Source organism: Gallus gallus, chromosome 28, assembly GCF_016699485.2.
Source record: "Gallus gallus isolate bGalGal1 chromosome 28, bGalGal1.mat.broiler.GRCg7b, whole genome shotgun sequence".
Taxonomy (NCBI): Eukaryota; Metazoa; Chordata; class Aves; order Galliformes; family Phasianidae; genus Gallus; species Gallus gallus.
The window spans coordinates 1,535,759-1,563,254 of NC_052559.1; the positions used below are offsets into that span (position 1 = coordinate 1,535,759).

Here is a 27,496-nt window from a genome sequence, read left to right on the forward strand (position 1 = left end):
GGGGGGGGGGGCGATTTGGGACCCCCACCTCCTCACCCCCCCATTAGCACAGCTCTCCCTACCCCGCACATAAACCCCATCCCTGTCCCGTTTGTGTAACCTCCCCTCCGTAAATCCCAGCACTCCGAAGCCCGGCTCAGCGCGGCTATGCGAGCGCCGGACCCCCACCCCAGCGCCCTGACCACAGTGCGATGAGTTTGCCAGCTCTCAGCCCCCACAGCGCGGGGAGAGGGTGGGTGGTTGGCTGGCTCGAGGTGCGTCCCCCCCGACCTCCCCCCCCCCCCCCTCGTCCAAACCCAACTACACGGGGGCTGAATGCTGCTCGGAGGTGGCGGGGCTGCCACGTTTGCCGGTTGCAGCCAGCTGGCCCGGGCAGGCAGCCGGCGCCTGCGAGCTCCGAGCCGCGAGCTGCGAGCTGCTGTCCTCGGCCGACCCCGGGAGAGCGGAGACGGCGGCGGCGGCGCGGGGGGAACGCGGCCCCCACCCAACACAGCGCTGGGATGGTGCCAGAGCCGGGACAGATGGCAGGGGACAAAGGGATGGGGGGGGGGGGGGGTGTGGGGAGATCCGTGCTGTTGGCCTCTGCTTGGTAGGATGGGATGGGGTGACCCCCCCCCACTCCCCCCCGTGCCCCCCCCCTAAGGCAGCAACGCGGCTCGGGGGGGGTTTATAGGGGATGGAAGGGTTGGGGGACCTCCGTGCGCGCAGAGATGCTGGCAGGTGGCCCTGGGATGTGGGGTGGGAGAGGGGTGGGAGGGGGGGGAAGCGGAGGGAAAATGGGGGAAGGACAAAAGAGAAAGGGGAGCAGAAAGGAGAAAGGAGGAAAAGGAAACAGAGGGAGAAGATGAGGAAAGAGAAAGGAAGGTGTGAGAAGAGAAGAAAAAGGGGAAATGGGAAAGGAAAAGAGAAACGCGAAAATAAAAGGAAAGAGAAAGAGGAAGAGAAAGAGAAAGAAAAAAAAGAGAAAGGAAAGTAAAAGAAAAAGGGATGGAAAAGGAAAAGGAAAAGAAGAAAATGAGAAAGAAAAAGAGAAAGAAAGAAAAAGGAATGGAAAGGAAAAAGGAAAGGGAAAGATAAAGAAAAAGAAAAAAGAAAAAAAAGTGAAAAAAGAGAAAAATAGAAAAAAAGAAAAGAAAAAAAATGTAAAGAAAAGGAATGAAGGGAAGAGACGCAGGGAAGGAATAAGAGAGGAAACAAAAGCAGAAGGGAGAAGAAAGAATGAAATGGAAGGAGGGAAGGATGGAGGGAAGGGAGGGAGGGTGGCAGTGATGGTGCACACACAGCCCTGCGGCACCGCAGGGTCCCCATGGGTCCCTCACACTGTGCCCCACAGCCAGAACTGGGGCTGCCCTGCCCCACAGCCCGACGGCACGGCCCCACGGCACAGCACAGCCCTATAGCATGGCCACATGGCATGGCATAACCCTATAGCACAGCCCCATGGCACGGCATAACCCTACAGCACAGCCCCATGGCACAGCACAACCCTACAGCACGGCCCCATTGCGCAGCACAACCCTGTAGCACAGCCCTACAGCACATCACAACCCTACAGCACAGCCCCATGGCATGGCACAACCCCACAGCATGGCCCCACATCACGGCACAACCCTACAGCACAGCCCCACAGCGTGGCAGAACCCTATGGCATAGCCCAACAGCATGGGACAACCCTATAGCACGGCCCCATACCATGGCACAACCCTATGGCACAGCCCCACAGAATAGCACAACCCTAAAGCACAGCCCCACAGCATGGCACAACCCTATGGCACAGCCCCACAGAATGGCACAACCCTATACCACAGCCCTACAGCACAGCACAACCCTACAGCACGGCCCCACAGCATGGCACAACCCTACAGCACGGCCCCACAGCACAGCACAAGCCCCCCAGCATGGCCCCATAGCACGGCACAGCCCCTCGCCACCCCCGTGCCCCCACCACACCCCACCATTCACACCCCCACCCCACGGGCACTGTGGGAATATCCCTATGGGGCTGTCGGGGACACGGCCCCAGCTGCCGGTGCCAGCCGGGCACGGGGGGCTCGGCGGCGTCTGCCCCCTCCCCGTGCCCGCAGCCATTGGCATCTGCCACCCCAGCTGTCCCCGCCAACGCGGCACGGAGCCGGGAACGCAGCCAGGATGGCAACGGCAGCCCTGGGGAGGGCACAGCACTCGGCAGCGTGGGGGGGGGGCCGGCGGGTGGCGGGGGGGTGGCAGGTGCTGGCGAGACGCTGCGCTCATCTTTTATTCATGGGGCGGTGGGGAGCAGCCCCGGTGCCCGCCCTGTGCCCGCCCTGTGCCAGGGGATGTCCTGCTGGGTGCCGTGAGCTGAGCACGGGGCGGCTCATCGCAGGAGTGACGCTGAGCTGGGGATGCTCCGGAGCCCGTGGGGACATCGGGGGTGTGAGGGGATGAGGGCACTGCGGGATCGCCGGGGAAGCCCTGACCTCCCAAGGTCACCGTCGATCCGCAGAGCTCCGTGTGCCGGCAGCACCGGGGAGGGGGGGACAGAGCGCTGCCCCCCACCCGTGGGGACACGTCGGGGTGGCGGCACCGCAGGGCGCAGAGCTCCTGGGGTCCAACACAGCCCCCCATACACCCTACACACCCCTCCGTCCCACCCCTCTGCCCAACACGCAGCTCTGCACGCCAGGAACCCACCCCGCAGAGATTCTCTGATGGCTGATATCACTGTGAGCACTGGGGGGGGGGCTCTGCCCATCTTCGGGCCCCCCCAATCCCCAAACCCACGGCTGCCAGGACAGTGCTGGGGGGGTGGGGGTTTATCCACCCCTCTGCCCACGAGCGCTCAGCGAGATGCAGGGCCCGACTGCTGCGCGCCCCATCCATCTCTCCAACCCCCCCCCCCATAAATATCTGCAGGCTGCTGGCTGCGATGCCCCGTCCATCTGGCACAGCCCCCCCTGGCACGGGCAGCGGGCGCGCTCGGCCGGGCGCCCTGGCACGGTGTCCCTGGCAGATTGGTGCCATCTGCCTCACGCCGGGCTGGGGATGGGAGATAAGGGGCTGCCAGGCCCCGGGGCGGGGGGGCACGGCGGTGTGCCAAGGGGAGCACGGTGCCACCGCAGGGCTCGCTGCCTTCACCCCCCCCCCCCTCCACACCCCCCGTACCCATCTGTTCGCCCCGCTGGGCTCAGCCAAAGGACACTGCTGGGGGAAGATCGCAGCAGGGCAGAGATGGGGACGTGGCTGCGGGGTCCCCCCTCAGAGCCCCCCAGAGGCGGAGGGAGGGGGGACAGTGCTGACCCTGTGCACCCCCAGCGGTCAGGGGGTGTGGATTGGGGGTGTGGGGGTGGGGATGTAGGGAGGGGGGCACTGGAATGTGTCAATGGGGGTGTAGGGGTGGGGCTGAAGGGGAGGGTATAGGGGTGGGGGTGTAGGGGTGGGGGTGTAAGGGGGGGGGTATAGGAGTGGGGGTGTAGGGGTGGGGGTATAGGGGTGGGGTATAGGGGTTGGGGTGTAGGGGTGGGGGTGTAGGGGTGGGGGTATAGGGGTGGGGTATAGGGGTTGGGGTATAGGGGTGGGGTATAGGAGTTGGGGTGTAGGGGGGGGGGGTATAGGAGTGGGGGTGTAGGGCTGGGGGTGTAGGGACAGGGACCCTGGCACGTGGGTGGTGCGATGGAGGCACTGGAGATGTAGGGGTGGGGATGCAGGGATAGTGATAATGGAGATGCAGGGATGAGGGCGATGGAGATGCGGGGCTGGGAGCACCCCCTGCTTCTTCCCCCCCCCATCCCTTCCCCCCACCCAGGCTGCTGCTGTAGGGAGGAATCTCTCTGTAATGCTTCGAAGGTCCTGGCACAATCGACTGGGGAGATTGATTACCATTTTACTGCAATGCTTTTGACTTTCACCGGCGACCTCCGAGCTTCCCCCCCCCCCCCCCACCTCCCGCCAGCCCCCCCCAACCCCCCCCCCCCCCCCCCCCCCCCCCGCTGCACACCCAGCCCTGGGCTGCAGCGCCAACCCCTCCCCCACTGCGGTGTGCAGAGCCCAGCCCTGCACCCAGCCCTGCACTCAGCCTGCACCCAGCATGCAATCCCCCTGCACCCAACGCGCACCCAGCGTGCACTCAACTTCGCAACAACCCCACAGCCACCCTGCAACCACCCTGCAACCACCCTGCAACTATCCTGCAACCACCCTGCAACCACCCTGCAACCATCCTGCACCCAGCCAGCAGCAACCCTGCACCCAGCCTGCAATCGCCTGCACCCAATGTGCACCCAACCTTGCAACGACCCTGCACTCAGCGTGCACCCAGCACTGCCAACTGCACTGCACCCTGCAGCGGAACCACTCTGCACCTATCCGGCACTCAGCCTGCACTTAGCATTGCAGCCATCCTACAACCACCCTGCCCCCGTGCTGCAACCACCCTGCACCCAGCGTGCACCCAGCATTGCAATGACTCTGCACCCACCTTGCAATCAGCCTGCACCCACTGTGCACCCTGCATTGCACTGAGCCTGCAGCCAGCTTGGAATCACCCTGCACCCCGTGTGCACCCAGTATTGCAATCACCCTGCACCCAGTGTGCACCCAGCACTGCAACAACACTGCAACTGCCCTGCATGCAGTGTGCACCCAGCACTGCAATCACCCTGCACCCAGTGTGCACCCAGCACTGCAATCACCCTGCACCCGGTGTGCACCCAGCACTGCAACAACACTGTAACTGCCCTGCATGCAGTGTGCACCCAGCACTGCAATCACCCTGCACCCGGTGTGCACCCAGCATTGCAACGACCCTGTAACTGCCCTGCACGCAGTGTGCACCCACCTTGCAATCACCCTGCACCCGGTGTGCACCCAGCACTGCAACAACCCTGTAACTGCCCTGCACCCATCCTTGCACCCACCCTGCACCCACTCCATACCCGGCGCTGCCCCCATCTTGCACCCAGCCCTGCAGCAAGCACCCAGCGCACTGTGGGGTTGCAGACAGCCCACAAAGGGTGGGGAACAGACCCCTGCCCCCACCCCACAACCCCCATCCACGCCTTGGTTTCCCCACAAGCACCGGGCACACGCAGGGGTGCTTTGGGCATCCCGCAGGGCTCAGGGCCATCCCCTTGGCACTGCTTTGTGGGGGCAGCTCACTCCCCCCCCCCCCCCTCCACCCCCCAAACGGGGAGGGCTGACCGTGGGGGTTCCTCCGCAGCCCCCCTCCCTCGCGTTGCCAGAGCAGCAGTTGGGAAATTCTGCTGACGGCAGCAAAAGGAGCGGGCGCGGGCGGGCGGCTGAGCCCACGTGCTCCGTCCCCATAGCGGGGGGCTGCGGGCAGAGGGTGGATGAAGGCCCCCAACCTCCTCCTGCCTACAGCGAGGGGATGGGGGGGGTTGGGGGGGGGTCGCAGATTGGGGTGTGCAAAGGTGGGGAGGAGTGGAAGCATGCAGCAAAATGCAGGAGCGTGCAGGATCGACTGCGAAGGAGCGTGCAGGAAAATGCAGGGCTGTGCAGGGGAGTGCGGATGTATGCAGATGCTTGCAGGAGCGAGCGTGCAAAAGCACAGGGAAGGACCGTGCACAACCCTGCACAAACAGCACCGTGCAGCCGTGTGCAGGACTGAGGGCGCAGCAGCACGCAGCAAAATGCAGCCGCGTGCAGGATGGAGTGTGCAGCAGCAAGCAAGCAGGAGCACACGTGGCCATAGGGACCCCCAAACCCCCACCCCCAATGTGTGCCCCCACGCCCCTCCTTGCCCCATTTCCCTGCAGCACCCCAGTAACCCCTCCGGCACGGAGCAGTGGGCGCACGATGGGGCCGAGCGCGCGGCAGCACCCAAAGGTCCCCCCCCACTGTCCCCAGTCCCCCTTAACCACCGCACAGAGCGACCTTAACAGGGAAAGTGAGCGGCTGCCAGGGCCTTATCAGGGAGTATTTACAGCCGCTGTGTTCCCAATTAGACATCAGGTGACTGCGGCTGCTGGGGACCCAGACGTTGGGGTCAAGGTCACGGGTGGGGGGTGGCCGAGGGGCGGCCGCTTCCCTTGGGGACAACGGGACCGCACGGCCGCCGGGAGCGCCCAGCCCCCTACGTGGGGTCACCCATACTGGCACGGGGGTTTTGTCCACGCCCCGGTTGGCTGGGAGCTGCCCAAAGCCATCCCCGTTCGGTGACCCCAGCGCCGGGGGGCTGTGGGGTGCACATGATGCCAATCAGACCGCGGCGGCTCCCGGGGGACTGAGGTGACACCCGGCACATCCGCCCGCGCCCGCCGTGATTTATGGCTCCGTCAATCCCCTTTGTTGGGATTACAGCCACCGGGTGCCCCCCTCGGTGTCATTATCCGTCCTTGGGCTGCGGCCAGCGCCGGGTGAGGAGCGGTCATACACTGCAGAGGCGTAACGGGACGCGTCCAGGGATGGGGACGGGTCGTGGGGTGGGGATGGATCCAGGGAACGAGGATGGGTCGTGGGGGGGGATGGCTCTATGGATGGGGACGGGTCCTGGCAGCACCGCATGGTGCTATGGGGCTGCTGCCTGTAGGATGCTCTGCAGAGACTCATTGGCAAGCCCTGATCTTCCTTGCCGCCCTGTGCCCACCCTGCGGTGCAGGGGGACGTGGGTGACATGGGGACGCACAGGGGATGCTGAGAAGCACGGGTGACATCAGGGAGCACGGTGTCCCAGCCATACGGGTGAGACCCCTCCTCAGCCCCACAGCTGATGCTCACTCAGGGCCTACGGTCCCTACCCGAAGGACTCCACCCGTGTGTCCCCCACGTGCCCGCTGCCATTGGGGCCACACGTGCCAGCAGGGCTCTGGCTGCGGACCTGCCTGGATAACACAGGAGCTGGCCTGAGGCGTGAGTTCCATTCTCTTGGCATGCAAGGACAGCGGCCTGGGGACCACTCTTGGCTGCCAAGCCTGGACGCTGCTGTGCCGTGCCTCAGTTTCCCCCTTTGGATCCCAAAGGCTTCAGGAGCGGCTGTGACCCACGTCAAAGCACAGCCCTGGGGGGACACTGTGCCACCCATCACCGCCCCCAGAACAGCAGCACCCCTGGGGACCGTCCCTTGGAACTGGGACCGGGGCCGGATGGGGAGAAGGGCTCGGTGGGGGACACCCACTTGGGGTGGGAGCCATTTGGAGCACCGGGGTCCTCTGTGCGAGGTCTGAAAGGGAAGGAAGGAGGGAAGGAAGCCCCGTACCTCTCTCGCGGACGAAGTAGGCCAAGTAGAGGTCGAGCTCTTTGACGGAGACGCTGATGTGGTGGGGCTGGATGCAGAGGATGGGGTTGGTGCATTGGCCCGCCTTGACCAGCCGCTCGCCGTCGGTGCTCTCCAGCGGGATCCCTTTGAAGAGGATGACCATCACCAGGTCCAGCCTCCACACCTTGTCGGCCTGGCGCAGGCAGTCGATGCGGCGCATTTTGCCCTTCTGGTCGGGGTTGGAGAGGACGCAGCACGACGGCTTCTTGCCGGTGATGGAGAGCACGAAGTCCTCGCGGCACTCGGGCCGGATGTCCTTGCGCAGCTTGGCCAGGAGGCGCGAGGCCCATTTCTGCTTCACCTCGGGCTTCTCGCTCAGCAGCTCGTCCTTCACCGCCCGCTCCTCGTCCTTCGTCATCCTCTTCTCGTGCTTCTTGAAGTACTTGCGCTTGCGGGCCTGCAGGTTGAACCAGGTGTAGGCGAAGGCCCGCACGTGGGGGAGCAGCGCCTCGATGAAGGGGTGGAACTCATCCTGTGGGGCACAGCGACAGCACGTCACCCCCATGGCCCCGGAACGTGGCCCCAAACCCAGCCTCACCCACTTGTAGGGCCGCGATGGGGACAGGCCCCCAAACCCAGCCCTGGCCGCTTGTGGGGCCAGGCCCCGTGTCCCCAAACCCAACCTCATCTACTTGTAGGGCCCACACTGGGGTCAGACCTAGTGTCTCCAGACTCACCTGTAGGGCCCCACTGGGGCAGAACTGGTGTCTCAAACCTAACCCCAGCCACCTGTAGAGCACCAATGGGGCAGACTTGGTGTCCCCAGACCCACTCATGGCCACCCGTAGAGCCCCACTGAGGGCAGATCTGGTGTCCCAAACCCAACCCCAGCCACTTGTGGTGCCCCAGCAGGGACAAACAATGTCCCCAAACTCTCCCAAGGCCACTTGTGGGGGCACACTGTGCCAGGTCCCCATCCAGCCAGCACCCAGAGGGCAGGGACATGGCACGTGCCCACCACAGGGACAGGGACCCTGGTGCCACTGCGATGCCAAGGGGGGCACAGACATCACTCCCCGCCCCCATAAATCCTGCCAGGGTGCAATGGAGCCACGGGGGCCGCCCCACACCTCGCCCGGACGCCAAGCATCTCCCAGCACCCGGGCTGCCATGTGCTGCGGGCACGGGGCGGGCACGGCGGGGCTCCCCGCGGCGTGAGGGAACTCCCCCCAGGTTGCCCCAGTTCTGGGCAGCCCGGCTGCTGGCGCACAGCCCGGTGAGCAATGCGTGCTCTGACTGCCTTTTTCCATTTGGCTGCTGGACGAGTCCGTCCCCGAAAGAAAACAAGGAAAGTGCATCCATCTCCACGGCCCCTCCTTCCCTCGTCCCATTCTCCCAGTTCGGAAAAATCCGTGCTTGGGTTTGCATTGGGAACAGCCCCCACGCCCCAAATCCCAGCTGGGAGGTGGCAAAGCGCGGCCACCGAACCCTCCAAAAAGCACCTCCTCCCCTTATTTTCTTGCTTCCCTCTGACGGCGATTGCAGCGAGGAAAGGGCGAAGCAGAGTGCGGGGTCTCAGTGCAGCCGGGAGGAGCTGCGCCACGGCCACCGCAGCCCTGTCCCCAAGCGACCTCACTGCTCCCTGCTCCAGCGCAGGGCCCTCAGCCCCACAGCAGCCCCACAGCAGCCCCACAGCAGCCCCACGCCGGCTCCACTGCCCCAGCACAGCCCTGTTGTCCCCTGACCCAGCACAGCCCACCAGCACAGCCCCACCAACCCCAGAAGTCCCCCCATGCACAAACCCCATTATTTTCCAGCACAACTCCACCCTGGAAGCTGATGGTCCCTACTCCAGATCCATTTTTCCCCCCTACTAACCCCAGCAGCATCACCTGAGCTCTAGCCCTTCATACACCATAAGGGATCCATCCCGCGCGTTGGATCCATCCTACCCATAGGATCCCATCTTGCCCATGGGATCACATCCTGTTCATAGGATCCATCCTGACCACAGGATTCCCATCCTGCTTACAGGATTCATCCTGCCCACAGAACCTCATCATCCCATACGACCCCATCCTGCCCATAGCACCCCATCCTGCCCATAGGACCCCATTCTGCCCCTAGGACCCCATCCTGCCCATAGGATCCCATCCTGCCAACAGAATCCCATCCTGCCCATAGGACCCCATCCTGCCCAAAGGACCCCATTCTGCCCCTAGGATCCCATCCTGCCCATAGGACTCATCCTGCCCATAGGATCCCATCCTGCCAACAGAATCCCATCCTGCCCATAGGACTCATCCTGCCCATAGCACCCCATCCTGCCCATAGGACCCCATTCTGCCCCTAGGACCCCATCCTGCCCATAGGATCCCATCCTGCCTACAGAATCCCATCCTGCCCATAGGACCCCATCCTGCCCATAGGACCCCATTCTGCCCCTAGGATCCCATCCTGCCCATAGGACTCATCCTGCCCATAGGATCCCATCCTGCCAACAGAATCCCATCCTGCCCATAGGACCCCATTCTGCCCATAGGATCCCATCCTGCCCATAGGACCCCATCCTGCCTACAGAATCCCATCCTGCCCATAGGACCCCATCCTGCCCATAGGACCCCATTCTGCCCAAAGGACCCCATTCTGCCCATAGGATCCCATCCTGCCCATAGGACCCCATCCTGCCCATAGCACCCCATCCTGCCCATAGGACCCCATTCTGCCCATAGGACCCCATCCTGCCCATAGCACCCCATCCTGCCCATAGGACCCCATTCTGCCCCTAGGACTCATCCTGCCCCTAGGACTCATCCTGCCCATAGGATCCCATCCTGCCTACAGAACCCCATCCTGCCCACAGGACTCATCCTGCCCATGGACTCGCCCCTGCCGGCTGCTCCCGGGCTGTCCGCAGCCCCGCGTGGCCGCAGGGTCTGATTCCCTCCCCAGCAGCAGCCGCTAATTCACTGCAGCTGGGCAAGGGCTGGGCATGTGTCTTAAATCAGGGAAGAAGGTCAAAGAAAAGTAAGACAGGAGCCGAAAAAAGAAGCAGCAAGTTCCAAAAACAATACTTGGCCGGGGCGGTGGGCGGCTGATCTTCCTTGGTGGCCGGTTATCCAGGCAAGCCCTACAAATTGCTGCCATACCCCGGCCCCGCCAACACCCCGGGCAGGGGCAGCCGGAGGGCGCTGGTGTCGTCCCACTGCAGGGACAGTGGGGAGGGAGCACTGGGAACGGGGACAGGGGTGCCCTCCAGATGGCCCCACTGCAGGGTGACGATGGCCAGCGGGGCCCCTCTCACCCCATAGGCACCGCGGTGGGATTAGGGCGAGCCGGGAGCCGGACCCAAAGCCGATCAGCCCCGCGCCAACTTTCCCTCCCGCCCAGCTTATCCTGCACGGGGATGCTGCACCGAGCTAAGCTGCTTTAGCGGGGCCAGGCGGGGGCACAGGGACAGCCGGGAGGACGCTGCGCCTGGGGACAGCCAAGGCTCACAGCCATCCCAGCAGGGAGCCGCGTCCCCGTGGCACCCAGGACGGTTTGGGGACACCGTGGCTGTGGTTCCCAGATCCCCGCTGCTCGAGGTTGGGGACCCCCAGGGTCACCGGTCACCCCGAAGCCTGCCGCCTCGCAGCGGCACGACGCAGCGCCGGCACAGGGCTGGTTAACTTTTTCCCCTGTTGTTTTTCATTTGCCGGGCTGGGAAGCAGAGACATGCTGCAATACCACAGACAAGGCTGTTCTCAGGGCATTTCCGGCCGGGAATCTGGCAGCAGAGCCTGTTCTTGGGGCCCTTCCAGCCCGGGCTTGTAAAGCCCCGCAACCCGGGGAGGAGCCTCCCACGTCGGGGTGCTGCTGGCACCGGGGTGTTGCCGGCACCGGGCCCCCCCCAAACCACCCTTCCAGGCAGGGGAGCGTTTGCTGGAAGGGGAAACCGAGGCACAGCAAACCTCGGCTCCATCCCAGTGCCCATCTGGGACGGATGGATGGATGCCCTGTGTGGTGCTGGGCACGCCATGCCAGGATTAGCAGCACAGCGAGGTGCCTTCCGCCCTGGAGACAGAGGGGGATGCACTGTGCCACCCAGGGACGTGTCACCGGGGGGGGGCAACCCTTCCTGCACACGGGAAGGGTGGGCAATTCCATGCTGCATGCCGAGCACCGGGTATCACAGCATGTGGATCACAGGCACTGCGGGATGGGCACCAGAGCACAAGCACGATGGCACGAGCGGCACGGCACCGGCAGCACGGCGTGGGCACCATGGCACAAGAATGACAGTATGTGCACCAAGGAGTGTGCACTGACGGCATGGGCGCATGGCACGTGCACTACGGCACAGGCACTATGGCAGCAGCACTACAGCATGGGCATCACAGCATGGGTACCACAGCACGGGCACCGTGGCACAGGTCCCACGGCATGATGGCATCACAGCAGGGCGATCTGAGGATCCCTTGCAGGAGCACCTCATCCAAACAGCTCTGCCGAGCTCCGTGAGCTCTGAATTTTCCAACATAAAAAAAAAAAAGCACCAAAACCCCACGTTTCCTCAGGAAATTCCCGAGCAGTTTTCATGGGGGGGGAGGAGGAGGAGGAGGAGGAGGGAATGGGATGGGACTGACGGTGACGGCGGGTCGCGCTCCCCACCAGCATCGCCGATCCCGGCGCGGTGCGGAGAGGTGCGGGACGCGCTGGCAGCACCTCAGCCCCGCGCAGACCACACAGGGTTGGTGTTATTAAAGGATGCTCAGCCTCTCCGCCAGCCAAACACACACCTCAAAAACGCTGCCGGCTCTGTGGCTGCCAGCTCCCAATCCCCGCAGCCGGACGAGCCCAGGCAGGGGCTGGCACGCTGCGCTCTGCGCCGTGCCCTGCAGGAACCCGCTGTGAGCAGGGGGATGGATGCACCGCGCTCCCCTATTCCCCCAAACCCCAATCCTGGCTGTCATGCAAACCCACGGTGCAGGTGGGGAGACGCTCCCTGCGCTCGGCCCGCTGTTGGTTTCCCCACGAATGCACGGGCGCACGGCGAGGCCTCCGGTAGCCGCTTATTAACTGTTCACAGCAACGGCGCTCGGTAATAAGTTAACCTGGTAATGAGACCTGTTGCCGAGACAGATGCAAATGATTTGAAAGTGCTCATTAGAGTGTATTGAAGGAAGGCACTTAGTCCCTGAAATGCACCCAACCTTTCTTGGGGCCGTCCCTGCAACATATTAGAGCCCATTTTACAATAATTGCTCCAGAGGAGGAAATCTATTTGGATTCATCATCAAGTATTTATTAATGAGAGCTTATTCATAATTTTTGCTGCTCTCTGGCACGGTGCAGCCGAGCTTCCCGGCCGGCTCTGCAGGTCCCGGTGCAGGTGAGCGGCCGGGAGGGAAACTGAGGCACACTGGGTGCTGTGTGCTGCATAAACCAACGCCCAGAGCACCTTCAGAACAGAACCAGGGGAGAGACAAAGGCTGCACGCGTTCGCCAAGTGGGGCCAGCGTGTGGGGAAGAGCTGGATGCTCTGAGATGGCCCACACGTGGGGGGTTCCCCATGGGGTGCACCCCGAGATCAGCCGCACAGGGGATGCAGGATGGGCGTGTGGTGCAAGCAGGGACATGGGACAGTGGTGGATACAAGCAGTGCCACCCTGAGCCTGGGGACAAAGTGAGCCCCTCACTGTCACCCCAAGCAGGGGCCGGGACACAGAGCTCGGTGGGGACGGAACGCGCTGTGCCACAGCAGCCGGAGGTGCCCAGGGGCAGAACATGCTGTGACAGCTGCTCCGTCCCCATCTCTCCCTGCTTTGGGGTGGGGACGACCCGGCCCCGTGCTTGCAAAATGCTCACAGCCCACGCCGGGGCTGCAGGAGGACGCAGTGCCACCTCCCAGCAGCGCTCTGTGCCCGTGCAGAGCCCACTGCCCCCATCCCTACTGCTGCTGGCACCCCATAGGCACGGTACAAAGGCGGGAGCGTGCCCAATGCAGCCCCCCATCCTAAGGGCAGGATGGATTCAGCCAGAGGGTCAGCCAGGATGGACACACGGACAGCAAAACGCTCCATCAACCACCCTGAAGCTCAGCAGCATCACGCAGACACCAGCGCAGAACCAGGCGGGGACACCGAGGATGGGATACCACCATCCCCAAACCCCCAAACTCCAACCTGGTGTATGCTAACCCCAACACGTGCTAACCCCGTGACACCCCAGCACCCCATTCCCTAACCCCAAACGCCCCACTGCCTCCTTTGAAGCCCGTACCCCCGCAGGGCTGCAGCAGCCCCCGAGCGGTGCCGGTGCTCGCGCCTACGTGCCGGGGCGGGCGGCGATGCCGGTGCAGGTGCTGCGGGGCCGGGAGCTTCCCTGGGTCACGGGAGGCCACAGCAGCAGCAAACTTGCCAGTTGCTTTGGAAAACAGCAGGAAGAAAAGCAGCTCTCTTCGCAGCCCCGGGCTCAGGTGCCAGCGCTGCGTGGATGCGAGCCAAGCGGAGCAGCCCCAGGTGTCCCCATACCACCAGGTGCCCCCAGGTGCCGTCCCCAAGGGGTGGGGGACAAACAGCTCGGCCACATCCCTGACCCTAAGGATGAGGATGGGGAAACTGAGGCACGGCGCCCGCAAGGGACGGGCAGTGGGGACACACCAAGGAAATGCGTCCCCACCCCCCCTCCACCCCAAGAACCGTCCCGTAGCCGCCAGCTCTACAGCCACGTGGCTTCCCAGCCAATCCCCCCCCCCCACCCCCCCCCGGGGCTGAGACGAAGGGAAACGTTTTATGGAACTGGAAAAATAAAAAGAAAAAAAAAAGAGATTGCCAACGAGCCTGCCAGCTCCTCCACCCGGCCCTGCGTCAGCTGGGGCAGTGCTCGACCCCCCCAGACCCCCCAGGATGTGACACGGGGGGATGGTGGCTGCGTGCAGCCAGGCCGGCACTGCTGCCTGCGCACAGGGAAACTGAGGCAGGAGGGACTGAAGGCCGGCACTGGGAGCGCTGGCAGCAGTGCCCCCCCAGCATCCCCTGTGCCCCCCCTGGGCAGCGTGGGGCTCTCAGCTCGGCTTTAGCCCCTGACGCAGGAGGTTTTATTTCCCTCCCGCTGTATTTTTAGCCCTGCTTGCTCCCTCCTGGCCTTTCCGAGGGGGATTAATTCCCTCCTCTCCCGCACCGATAAAGGTATGGAGGTGCCAGGGGGGACCCCAACCCCCTTCTATGGGTGCCCATATTGTGAGGGCTCTACGCCCCCCAGCACACGGAGCACCGCACATCCAAAGGGTGCACCCCCCCCTCCAGCCCCCCCAGCTCCATCACACCCAGCTCAACACCTGCCCCTCCCCGGGGTGCCCACAGTGTGCCCCCCCCCCCAGCAAACCCAGCCTCGTGCTGGCAGCATGTCACTGCTTAAAAATAACCCCGGCCTTTCGCGGCGCGGCCGGCGACCTCGCGGGAGGATTGGCTGCGGTGAAGAGTTCACGGCCCCCCCGGCCCCCCCCCCCTTCCCAGTGCCTGTGTCCCATCTGGCCACGCTCAGCTCCAGCTCCTGCGAGTCACGCCAGGGCTTGGGGACACGGTCTTGCTTGGGGACTGGGCTGGGAGGGGCACGAGGGTGTGCAGAGATGGGGAAACCGAGGCACTGCGCTCTGTAAAATCACCCCCAAAGGGGCAGAACGCACTGATGGGTCCTCATCTCCCAGGACACCGCTGTCACCGCTAAGTGACACTGCCACACCACAGTGCCAGCCTGCCTCGTGACGGGGCATCCACGGGCCACCAGCACTGGGCCACTTGCCCAGCCTGGCCCCAAGCCATCACCCGCACGAGTCCAAGGTCCTCAAGCGGGGCCAACGTCCCCGTCACCCGCTGCGGTGCCCAAGGGAAGGAAACCCACACGGGCTGGGTGTCCCCAGGCATCACGGCCCTCCGATGGGGTGAGGCACTGCTGCCCCAGTGCGGGGCTTTGGGAACCCCACGGTGATGGCACCGCAGCACTGCACCCCCCCATCCCCAGCATTCCCACTCTACCACCGCAGGGCAAGGAGCTCGCGAGCGCGTCCTGCTTTCCTCCGGCGGCACCTCAGGATGCGATGCAGTCATCGCTAATGCATCTGGACTCATTTATGGGGATGAGAAAATGTTTCCAGGTTTCCCACAAAGTCCCATTAAGATCCCAGTATGGCTCTCTATTTTTAGTGCCCCGCATCGACAACGCCTTTCCGAGCCACCCCGGCGCTCCGGCACCGCGGGGCACCCTCAGTGCCAGCACCCACTGCAGGGAGTGGGGCTGTGTATGGGGCCACGTATGGGGCTGTGGGGCTGCAGCCACATCTCTGTGTTCCCAAAGGAGCTGGGTGCAAGGGGGAGCACGGCCCCATCCGACAAACCAACCTGGGTGCTCCTTTAGGATGCAGGGTGCAGAGCACGGCCCCATCCTGCAGACCAACTTGGGTGCTGCCATTTCTGGAGCACGGGGTTTTGCACAGCACCCACGGGTGCAGCCCTGCATCCCCTCACGTGGCTTTTGCTCAGGAGCATCTGCACAGCTCAACCTCGCAGGAAACAGACGGAGAAGGGTGCTCTGCATTGGGGCTGGGGACACGGCCTCCATGCACACCCATGGGTGCAGGACCCCCGGAAGCACCGCGTTCCCCACAGCTCTCCCCATTTCGGGGAGCTGCTGGCAGAGCCAAAGCAACGCAGCAGCGCTGCACACATCTAGGGCTGAGGGCTATCTATCTATAGCCATGACCTCAGCGGGAGCCCTGCTCCTTCCCTTATGGGTCCGGCACAGCCCAGACCTGGTAAAGAGATTACGCCGCCGCAGCGCTGAGCTTTTATCCCTCTCCGCACTCACTGCACCGCCGGGTTTCGATTTCAAAGACTGCACACACACAGAGGACCCTTCCCAACAGCAGAATGCCATCGGGCTGCAAGGCACTGGGTGACCCCGGGACACCCCGCAGCCAAAACGTGCTGCTCGGGGTGGCTGAGCAGAGGGGAATTTCCCCATCCTTTTTCCCCCTTTTCTTTTTTTTTTTCTCCATCCGACGACGACTTGCTCCTTGCCTCGTGCAATTAAGAGAAATTTGTTTAACAAACTCTCCGGGAAGGCAGCGGGGTGGCGTGCTGCCAGGGCTCTGCTCACACAGGCCCCGTTCTCTGCCCCCGGAGACTTTGATCCAAAAAATCAGGAGAGGAAGAGGAGCGGTCCCCCTTCGGCCTCACCGCTTCGGGGTAACCGCCACCGGGCACCACGGGGACGCGGCACCGACGCGGGGATGGTCACAGCGGTGCCACGGTGCACGTGCACACCCACACGCACCCACACACTTCCAGCATCCGTGCTGGCTCCCGGCTTCTCCTCCTCCTGCGATGCCATTTCCATCCAAAACCCTTTACTCTGCACTTTTTCCCTTCATTGGTATTCACGCCGTGCGCCCGCCCGTCCTGGCGCACAGGTTACCAAAGGAGATTTCGCAGCTCGCCTTACACTGCTGGCCGTCTCACTTTCCCCAAAGCACGGGGGACTGCAGGGACACAGTGCCAACCCGGGGCAGGGCCGTGGGGCTTTGGGGTACCCCAAATGGGAGCCCCTGGCGCAGGGAGCGGCGCCTCTCAGTTCGGGGAAGAAAGGAAATGTCTGGGTGGAAAATCAACATTTCTCTCCCTCTCTTTCTTTCTTTCTTTCTCTCTCTCTTTTTTTTTTTTTCCTTTGAAAGTAAAAATATTTCTTGGGTTTTGGTGATCAGAAACATGTTGGGGGTTTTTTTTGGACGGCGGCCGCTCGAATAGCGCTTTCTCGGCACAGAGGGGCCCTTTGCAAGGAGAGCAGAAAACGTCTTAAAAAACACCACGCGAGCCCCTTTTCCTAACAAAAAAAGAACAAAACCCACAAAGCTGAGGGGTCAGCAGGAGGGCCGGGTGCCGGCTCCGCGGCCAGGAGGGGAATGCCCAGCTCGGAGCTGGGGATTTTGCCCAAAACGCCGCTTATGGATGGCTGCTGGCAGGTGACGGGCGGATTAATGCGCTTTGAAAGCAGCAGCGAGTTAACCGAGAAATCAATCCTTGGCACGGCCCGCCCCGTGCTCCCCGCACCTGGGCAGCGGGATCCTTTCCCAGCTCCTCGCCAGGACTTGGGAAGCACAGGGGCTTGGCGGCGGTGCAGGGCGCTGGGTGCCGGCCAAGCTGGCACGGCGCGGCGCGGCCGCGGGGGATGCCTGCCCAGGGCCGACGTGACGGATGGCGAGGCGGCCGTGTGCCCGCTGCAAGCTGGGACCCGGCAGCGGGATGCCCGCGGGGACCCCCATGGCTCCGTCCTCCATTCCTCCCCAAGGGGCTCAGCCTTGTCCTGGTGCTAACTCGGAGCGTGCAAACCGAACCCCAGTAGGGCGCCTCCACCCCACTGCAGTGCTATGCGCACACACTCAGTCTCGGGTTCCCCTCTGGGATGTCACGCAGCACCGGTGATGCCATGCAGTGCTGGCCCTACCCAGCAACACTGAGGCACCAACACCTCCGTGGAGCACACAGCTCTGATGTGCCTGCTGCACCCCACGGGAGAAACCCCAAACCCGTGGCTCCCCCGTATTCAAACTGCACCAACACGCTGCTCACAGACCCAGGGTTGTGCCCATGGCCCTCAGCATGGCTGCAGGGATGGGGCACACGTGCCCCTCTGTCTCCCAAGCACTCAGATTCATGGCGATACCCAACAACACATCTGCTCCTCCCACGCAGGAAGAGCCACAGCACCAACACCATCACCTTCCCCATGGCTCTGCACCAAGCACTGGGGTCCTGGCACTGGGCACAGTGAGCAGGATGGGCACGCCATCCTCGGTGCCATCCTGGGACATGTCACCACCACCAGTCAGGCAGGGGACGCCGTGCTCCGCTTTGTGCCCCACGGGCACAACACCCTGCAAGCCACGCATCAATGCTAAATGCTGCGTGGCACAGAGGGGTGGGTGCCCATTTAATTCACAGCGCTGGGCACCCAGGGGTGCTCCTTTGCCACTGTGGAATCACACCAGGGCTGCACCAAAGGGAACCAAGAGAACGTGGCCATGGCGCACGGAGAAAAAGCCCTGGGGTGGAGGATGAGAGCATCCCTTCTGGGCAGCCTGGCGTGGGGAGGGAAAAGGCAACACACGGAGCAGTTCCCCGCTCACATCAGGCTTTGTTCCTCGCAGCTCTCTGCACACTTTGGGCTCCTGGATGGGGAGAAGGGAGGGAGAATTATGGCCGGGCAGCGCGGCAGCAAATTTATGGTGCGCAGCCCAAGTTCAAGGTGATGCCGCAGAGCTGAGGGCCTCATCCTGCCCCAACGAGCACTCCTGTCCATAAATCGCGTGCAAAGAAAGGATCTATTTTTATCTATTTAAAATTGGAGCGGGCAGAACCAGTGAGGTCCCGGGCACGGCACGGCGGGCACAGCCGGGGAAAGCCAGGCGCTCCCGAAGGTTGCACTTAAAGAACAGCCCCATTGTTTTTCCGAAACAATGCTCAGCAGATGGGAGAATTGAAAGTGTGTTGCAACCTTCCCTCTCTCCCTCCTCCCCCCCCCCCATTCCCGGCGAGCGGCTCCGATGCTTTGGCAGCTGATCTGAGCTCCCGGCTGGAAACCAGTAAACCAGTTTGCCGCAGCTACTGGTGGAGGGGCGAGGCGCTGGCTGCACCACACTCCCATCCCCAAAACCCCAGGAGCGGGGTCACCCCTGCCCCAAAGAGGTTCCCAATGGGACCTTCAGGTGCTCAGGTAGCCACATGCTCAAGCAGGCGGTGGTGGCACCGTGCATGGTCCCACTGCGCCATGGGGATGGCCCCGCGGGCACACAAAGCCACAAGGAAAGGCCACGTGGCCACGACGCTTATCATGGCACTGCGCCGTGGAGCGACGTGTCCCCGGTCCTGAGGGTGGCACCTGGTGTGGGGACCACCGATGTCCCCACAGTACTGACGTCCCCAAATCTGAGCCAGGCGCACGGCCCCAGCCCTGAAATCACAGCCCTGCAAGGACACATCTGTGCAAAACGTGGCACTGGGGCACGGCTGAGGGGCGAGGGCAGCAGGGTGAGCTCCCCACGTTGTAACCCCGCTGCTCCCTATCAGCTCCTGCCCCACACTGTACGGTGCTGGGGGTCGGGATCCCAATGGGGGGTCGCAACCGGGCTCTGGGATTGCACAGCGAGATGAGAAAACATTGCAGCCTCATGTCCAACCTGCAAATCTCCTGCAAATTTGGGAAAATCGCTCCCCTGTGCCCACCCTGCGGTGGGGATCATGGGGATGGTGATGGGTGCGCAGCGCTGGGGCTGCTTCGGGGTGCCAACAGCCGGACCCCCCCCTTGTGCACAGCCCTTGGCTGTGATGCCGGTGCCGCTTCCCTGCTAATCTGGGCAGCTCCGTCTTGATTTCCTGCCCGGTCCCCGAGAGGGGACAGAGGTGAGCAGGGGGAAGGGGAGGAAGTCCCTAAGCAGGGACAGACAGCTGAGTGGGGCACAATGTCACCCTCCTGCCGCAGCCCCGGCCAGCAGCGCGTCACGGCCGCCGCCTATGCCAGGGTTATTTTGGTGCCACGGGGCTCGGGATGGCTCTGGATGGGACGGAGCTGCCCATGCAGGGCTGAGAGCGGCCACCATGGGCTGGAGGGACGCGGGGACACGGGAGGATGGCGGCAGCGTCCGGGGAAGATGCACGAAGCCAAGGGCAGGGCGGGTCCCGCGCACGTTCCAATGTATCCACATCACCATCCGCAGCTCTCCGAGCTCCCGCCACGCGAGTGGGATGGGATTGGCGTGGCTGTGCCGCAGAGAAGGGGTCTGGTGGGCACAGATCCCGTCTGGGCCGGGTTCAGGCAGAGGACCCGTCAGGAAAAAGGGGAGCTGCAGCCCGCCTGGAGCGAGCGGATGGAAATTTGCCCCCTCCCATGCAAAGGGAATGGCACAGTTTGGGGAGCAGACGCTCCCAGCCATGTGCTGCCCACATTGCTGAGCGCTGCCCCACTGCAAAACACAGAACCGGGAGTGGGGATGGCACGGGGCAGTGGGAGAAGGTGAAAGAGAAAGAAGAGAAAAGAGAGAGTGAGAAATGGCAAGAGAGCAGAGAGTGAAGGAAAAAGAAGAGAGAAAAGTGAAGGTATTAAAAAGGAGAAAGGGAGGAGAGAGAAAAAAGAAGAAATTGAAAAGAAAAGATAATTGGGGAAAAAAAGAGGAAAAAAATGAGAGGAAAAAATAAAGAGAGGGAAAAAAAGGAGGGAAAAAAATGTAAAAAAAGAAAAAGGGAAAAGAAAGAGAGGGGAAAAGGAAAAAAAGGGGAAAAAAGACAAAAAGAAGATATAGGAAAGAGAGAAGATAACTAAGAAAAGGGAAGGAAAAAGAGGAAAGAAAGGAAAGACAAAAGAGAGGGAAAAAAAATAAAGGGAAGAGAAAATAAAGGAAGAAGAGGGAAAAGAAAACTAAAAAAAGGAATTGATAAGAAAGAAAAGAAAATTAAAAAAGGAGGGAAAAAATGAGAGAGAAAAGAAAATAAAGAAAAAAGAGGGAAAAGAATAAGAGGGGGACGAAAATGAAGAGAAGAGAATACAGAACAGGAAAAAGAACAGAAAGGAAAGGAGAAAGAAAAGAATAACGAAATAAAATAATAATACATTTTTTTTTTAAGCCAGAAGAAAAGAAAACAATAAGGATAGGAACAGGGGAAAGAAAAAAAAGGCGGCTTGAGGTGTGAGCTGTGCCAAGTGGAGCCCGGAGCGCCGTCAGCGGGGTCACCCGCACAGCCCAGCGCTGCCCACCCGCGCCATCCCCACGTCCATATTATCCCATACCCACCTCCATGCCGTGCCCACCCCCACGCCGTGCCCACACCGTGCCGTGCCGTTCCCATGCCATGCCTGCACCGTGCCAGGCCCCGGCCCTGCACCCCGCGGCCTCTCCCCACCATGGCACGTGTGCTGTGGCAGTGCCCGGCCTGGGGCAGAGCCTGGGGGGGCTCCTTCCCACCCCCCATATCTATAGGGAGTGCAGGCCTCAGGGGGTCACCCCTTGTGAACCGCACCGTGTCTGTGGGGGCCCCCCTGCCCCCCTGTAAGGCCCAGGCCCTGCGGTGAGGCCTGCTCCTGTTAGACCCCATGGCGCCGAGGTGGGCCTGCTAGGCCCGATGTGGGAGTGTGACCCCAAAGTGTGGGTAGGGGGGGGCTGCCAGTGGTGCCCCCCTATAAAAACACCCCCCTAAGAAACAGCGAGCTGACAAAAAACCCCGAAAGGCCCCCCGAAAAAACAGAAAGGCCCCCCCAAAAACTCAAAGGCCTCAACGAACCCCGAAGGCCGCAGCGAACCCCGAAGGCCCGGCGGGGTGGGAGCGTGGCACAAGGCCGGAGCCCGCGGGCGGCCACCAGCAGGGAAGAGGTTACGGCAGCTCCGCAATTAAATAAATAGCATTAAATAAATAAGGACAGAGCAAAGGCAGAATGGCGGCCGCTCTCTCCCCCCCCCTCCCTTCCCCCCCACCTCCGATATGAGGGTTGGGGGGGAGTGGAGGGGGGTTCATTTTGGGGAGTCCCCCGCTTGCCAGGCCCCACCATGGCTGCCCCTCAAGCAGGCCACGTTGGCGGCACCCGAGCTGCCACCAACGTCCCCATGCACGGTCACAGTCACCACCAGACACACAGGGTGTCCCCAAACCGGGGGGGGGCACAGAAGGGACCCCCAGATTCCACCCCACGCAGCCCAACAGCGGGCGCACGGGGCGGCCATCCCAAAACTCGGAGTGCTCGGAACCAAACGCTGTGACACCCCACGTTGCTCTGTGTCCCCCCCTCCCTTTCCTTCTGCACCCCACATATCTCCGCCCCCCCCTCAATCCCCTGTGCCCCCCATAGCTCTCCGTACCCCCCACTCTTCCCTGTGCCCCCCCTTCCTTCTGCCCCATGAACATGTGCGGCCACGCTGCACACAGTCGAGGGGGGGGGGGGGGGGGGGAAGGAGGAAAAAAACTTTCCCAGCACAGCGATCCCGCAGCCCCCCACCCTCCCTGCACCACCCCACAGCGTCACCCCCGAAAACCCCAAACCCCGACGGCGTCCCCAACATCTCCACGCGCAGCACAACAAAACCGCAGCACAACCATGACCCCCCCGGAGCACCGAGCAGAGCAGAGACAGCAAAACCCCCGAAACACCCTAAAAAACCCCAAAAACAAGCAGCGGGGGGGGGGGGGGTGGGGGGGTGTCAGAAAGCGACAGCAAAATGCGGTTCTCCGTGCACCGCTCGGCACAACCCGCCCTACGGCTGTTATTATTTTTATCGCGGGGGGGGGTGGGGTGGGGGGGGAGAGAGAAATGATTATTTTAATATTATCCTATCTATTTTTTCGCATCGCCAAGCGAGGAATAAAAGTGCTTTCGGATTCTGGGGTGGGGTGGGGGGGGGGTGGGCAGGAATAGGGGGGGGGGGGTTACCTGGGTCAGGCAGAGAGGAGACGAATACATCCCGAGCGGCGCTGGGAAAGTGGCTAATTGCAGAGCTGAGACTCGAGGCGTAAAAGTTACTGAGTCATTTCGGAGGCTGGAGCAGTCCGCGCGTTCTTTCTCTCCGGCGAAGCTCTGCGGGGCCCGGGGGGGGGCAAGGGAGCAAGGGGGGGCGGCCCCGAGCAAAGGGGGGGGGCGAGGAGGAAATAAAAAGGGTCCGACTTGCAAAAATAATAATAGTAATAATAATAAAAATGCAAAAGAAAAGAAAAAAGAAAAAGAATTCAAAGATGGAAATTGAAGGGGATAAATGGAAAAGTGGGGGGGGGGGGGGGAAGGGGGGGAGAGGGAAAAACGGAAAAGTAAATGAGGGGAAAAAATGGAAAAGGAGAAAGGGAAAACGGGAAAGGAGGGAGGGGGAACGGGAAAGTAAAGAAGGGGGAAAATGGGAAAGTAAAAATGGGGGAAATGGAAAAGTAAAAAGGGAAAATGGAAGAGTAAAAAGGGGGAAAATGGGAAAGTAAAAAAATGCTGTAATAAAAAGCAGAAAACGGAAAAACAAAAAGCCAAAAGTTGAAAAATGAAAACCAAAAAATAATGGAAAAATAAAGCAGCACTCGCTTTTTCTTTCTTTCTTTCTTTCTGTCTTTCTTTCTTTCTTTCTCTCTTTCTTAGGAGGTGTTTTGCTGTTTCTCTTTTCCTTTTTTTTTTTTTTTTTTTTTTTAAAGAGGCAAAAGGCTCATTTTATACCGGGGGTGGGGGGGGGCGGGGGGGGGGGGGCACACGACCCATGCAAAGGGGCTCACGGGGGGAACTTAGAGGGGAAGCGGCTCCATCCGAGATGAGAGAAGGGAGGAAAGAAAGGATGAGAAAACGCCAAAAAAAAAAAAAAAAAAAAAAAGGGGGGGGGGGGGGGGGGGGTGGGGGAGAAAAAGAAGAAGAAGAAAAAAAAAAAAAGCGAGGAATGAAGTGACGTGATGAAAAAAAAAAAAAAAAAAGGAAAAAAAGCCCATCCCAAAATATGACATCCCATTTAAAGATGTAGGAACCCCCTTCGGGGATGCGATGGGGAAGGGAGGAGGTGGGGGGGGGGGGGGGGTACCGCGTCCCCCCGTGCCCCCGCTGGGCGCGGATTTGGGTCACTTTCCCTTTATTTTTGGAGATATTATTCCCCCCCCCCCCCGCAGATCAGCGGGATGGCGGAAAATATCAACAACGCGGGTTTACGGAATAGGAATAAATTCACGTTAAAACTGCAGATTCACGGCCGTAGGGGGGGTGTTGGGGAGGGGGGGGGGGACACCCGCGCTACCCCTCCCCATTCATTTCGTGCTTTATTATTCTCCCCCCCCCCCCCAAAACAAAACAAAACAAAAAAAAAGCGGCGAACTCCAAAACCGCGAACTTCTCGCTCCAACCCCAATTCCGCACGGCGTTAATGAACCCTAATTAGCGAGCTTCGCTACGGCAACAAAAACCCGAAGGGAATCCCCCGCTCCGCACCGCACCGCACCGCACCGCGCAGCCCTACGCGGGGGATGGGGGGGTCGGGGGGGGTCCCGGTGCCCCCCGGACACGCGTGGGGCTGAACGGAGCTCCGCGCACCGCCGCAACTTTCGCTTTCTGCGGCTCCTCCTCCCCCGATCCGCTGTTATTATTCGGGGGTTTGTTTGGTGTTGGCTTTTTTTTTTTTTTTCGCCTTTTCTGTTTTTTCCCCTCTTTAATTTTTAACTTCTCGCTCTCGTTCCTCCCCGCGGCCGTTCAACTTTTCTCCCGATTTCTTCTCCGCGTTTTTCCTTCCCCCCCCCCCCTTCCTCAACTTTCCCCTTCGTTCCCTCCTTCGCTTCTCCCCTCATTTCCTCCTTCATTTCTCCCCGCATTTCCTCCTTCATTTTTCCCTTAATTCCCTTTTTCCCCTCCATCCCTCCCTTATTCCCCCCAACCTCTATTTCCCCCTCATTTTCCCCTTTTCTCCCCCACTTCCCCCCCCCGCTTCCATTCCACCCCTCCCCCCCCAACACGCTGCCATCCACTCCACAACGCGTCCGCATCCACGCGTGTTTTTTTTTTAACCCGGGGGTGGGGTGTGAAGGGGGGGGGGGGGGGGTGCGCGCTCCACTTTACCCCCTTCCCCCCCCCTTTCCCCCACTCCGGACCCCTCCAAGTTCAAAGCGCCGCCGCCCTCCCCACCCCCTCCCCGCGGCCATTTTCACCCTCCGCAGCCGCGCCCCCCCCGCGCACCGCGCTCCCCCCCCCCCATCAACACTCGGGCGGCTCCGCGGTGCTGCGCGCTGCGGGGCAGAGCAGCCGCCCCTCCCATCCATTCCCCCCCCCTTCAACCCCAACCCCCCCCCCCCACCCCAAACCGACACCCCCCAACTTTTGCGCGTGGGGCCCCGCGTAACGCACGCACAACGCGCTGCGGGAGGGGGGGGGGGAGTAAAGAGAAAATGAAAGTGCCCCGGGACCGGGACCGGGACCTACCATCGCCACTGCAATGAACGGGTCCCGAGCGCTGCTGGGCGGGGGGGGGCGGCTGTTGGTTGTTGCTTTGGGGTTGTTGGTTTTTTTTTTCTTTTTTTTTTCTTTTTTTTTTCTTTCTTTTTTTTTTCTTTTTTTTTTTTTTGGCGTATTTTGGGGGTATTTTGGGCTAAAACGTGTGCGGGGCACCGGGAAAAAAAACCGTAGAAAAATGTTGGCGGGGGGGGAAAAAAAAAAAAAAAATTAAAAAATCACGTTGGTCGTAAAAGGCTCCGCCTCAATGATGGGGGGGGCGGCGTCCTCGGTGAGCGGTCAGCGGGGGGGGGAAAGGGGGGAGATGGGGTGAGGGGTTCTGTGTTAATAAATGGGGTAATGAAGGAGGAAATAAGGGAAAACGGGGCAAGGAAAAAGGGTGAAATAGGATAATAAAAGGGGTGGGGTGGAATGGGGGTGATAAAGTGGAGCGGGGGGGGGGGGGAGGGAAGAGTGATGAAAAAATAAAGTGAAAAACGGGTGAAAATGGGGAGGGGGGGAAACGGTGCGGGGAAATAATAGGGTGAAATGAGGTGAAATAATGAGATGGGGAAAGGGGTAAAAGAATGAAATAACGGGGATGAAATGGGGAAAAGGAAGGGAAAATGAAAGAGGTGGGAGGGAAAAAAAGAGTGAAAAATTAAAGGGATAAAGGGAAAAAAATTTAAAAGGGATAATTAAAAAAAAAAGGGAAACGGTAAAAATAAAAGGGGAAAATTAAAGGGAAGAGGGGAAAAAATGAAAGGAAAAAATAATGGAAGAAAAAGGGGGGAAAAAAGGAGGGAAAAACAGAGAAAAAAAATAATTAAAAACAATAATAATAAAAAAGGAAAAAAATAAAAAATTAATAAATATTATCTCTTAAAAAAAAAAAAAAAAACCCAAAAAAAAACCCCGAGCAGAGGGATGGGCTCCGCGCCTATAAAACCCCCCCCCTGGCGGCCGCCCCCCCCCGCCCCCCGCGCAGCCCCGCGCCCCGCGCCGCTCCTCCCCGCAGCCCCATGGCACCGCCGCCTCTTCCTCCTCCCCTCGCCCCGGGCTGCGGCGATGCGGGGCCGCCCCCGGCCTTCCTCCTCCTCCTCCTCCTCCTCCTCCGCCCCCGTTGCTGCCCGCCGCGGTGCGGGGGGGGGCGCGGCCCCGTGCGGAGTTACCGCAGAGCGGGAGGAGCGCGGCCGTCCGCCCCGCCCTGCGGCGCTGCGGGAGGGGCTGCGGCGTAACCCCGCACCGCCCGACCCGCGCGGCCCCCATCCCCCACCCCGCGGGCACTCCCCCCCATCCCGATCCCAATTACCCCCTTCCCCCCCCCTCAATCCCGCAGAACCCCCATCCCCGGTCTCCCCCCCCCCCCCCCCATTACACCCCCTCTTATCCCACAGACGCCCCCCATCCCACGGTCACCCCCATCCTCTGACCCCTCCCCCGATCCCACCCCCCACCCCACAGACACCCCCATCCCATACTCCCCCCCCCCAATCCCACAGAGCTCTGCCACCCCCCAGATCGCACCCCCATCCCCCGACCCCCCACCCCAATCCCACCGACCGCCCCCCCGTCCCACACACACCTCTACCCCATACCCCTCCCCCATTCCCAACCCCCCCAATTCCACGGAACCCCCCCCGGCCCCAATTACCCCCCAATCCCACCCCCATTCCATAAACAGACCCCCCCACCCCGTGCCCCCCCCATACCCCATCCCACAGACACCCCTATTCCGTTCCCGTCCCCAATCCCCACTCACCCCATCATACGGACCCCCCCATCCCACCCCCCCATTCCATGCCCCCAATCCCCATTGCCCCCCATTCCTGCCCTACAGACACCCCCATCCCCATATGCCCCCCCATCCCCGGTCCAATCCCATTCCTACCCCCCAGGACCCCCCCCTAAACACCCCTCACCCTGTACCCCATGTGCTCCCCCCCAGTTGGGGGGCCCTCCCCATACCCCTAAATCCCCCTCCAGGACCCCAGATTCCCCATGAACCCCCAAATCTCTCCCCATCACCCCAAATCCCCCCCTGGCACTCCCAAATCCCCCTGCGGACCCCAAATCCCACCCCATCACCCTATAACCACCCCCAGGACCCCAACCTTTCCCCCCAGCACCCCAAACCCCCCTCTGGCACCCCCAAATCCCTCTCTGTCACCCCTCCCCCTCCCCACATCACCAAACCCCTCTCCAACACCCCAAATCCCCCCCAAACACCCCCAAATACCCCCCCAGGAGTCCAACCACCCACCCCCCCCCCCACCCCAAATTCCTACCCGTCCCCCCAGATCTCCCACAGGACACCAAATACCCCCTCAGCACCCCCAAATCCCCCCCATCACC

At 61.6% G+C, this 27,496-nt stretch overlaps 1 protein-coding gene across 13 annotated transcripts in view; it reads right to left on the reverse strand.

The window, feature by feature from the left end:
• NFIC (nuclear factor I C) overlaps positions 1 to 25,162 on the reverse strand; it is a 42,415-nt gene extending 17,253 nt beyond the window's left edge. For 6 of the 13 annotated variants that reach the window (XM_015299678.4, XM_015299677.4, XM_015299676.4 and 3 more), the window contains exons 1-2: positions 7,927 to 11,881; positions 7,190 to 7,721 (exon numbers count right to left, since the gene is read on the reverse strand). In XM_015299678.4, the coding sequence (XP_015155164.3) occupies positions 7,190 to 7,721; positions 7,927 to 8,580 (1,186 nt within the window). In that variant the 5' untranslated portion in view covers positions 8,581 to 11,881. Of the gene's footprint in view, positions 1 to 7,189; positions 7,722 to 7,926; positions 11,882 to 22,639; positions 22,786 to 25,132 lie in introns of those variants that run through there. The other 7 variants (NM_001397307.1, NM_001397306.1, NM_001397303.1 and 4 more) reach the window with 2 other exon arrangements.
• Positions 25,163 to 27,496: the final 2,334 nt, after the last annotated feature.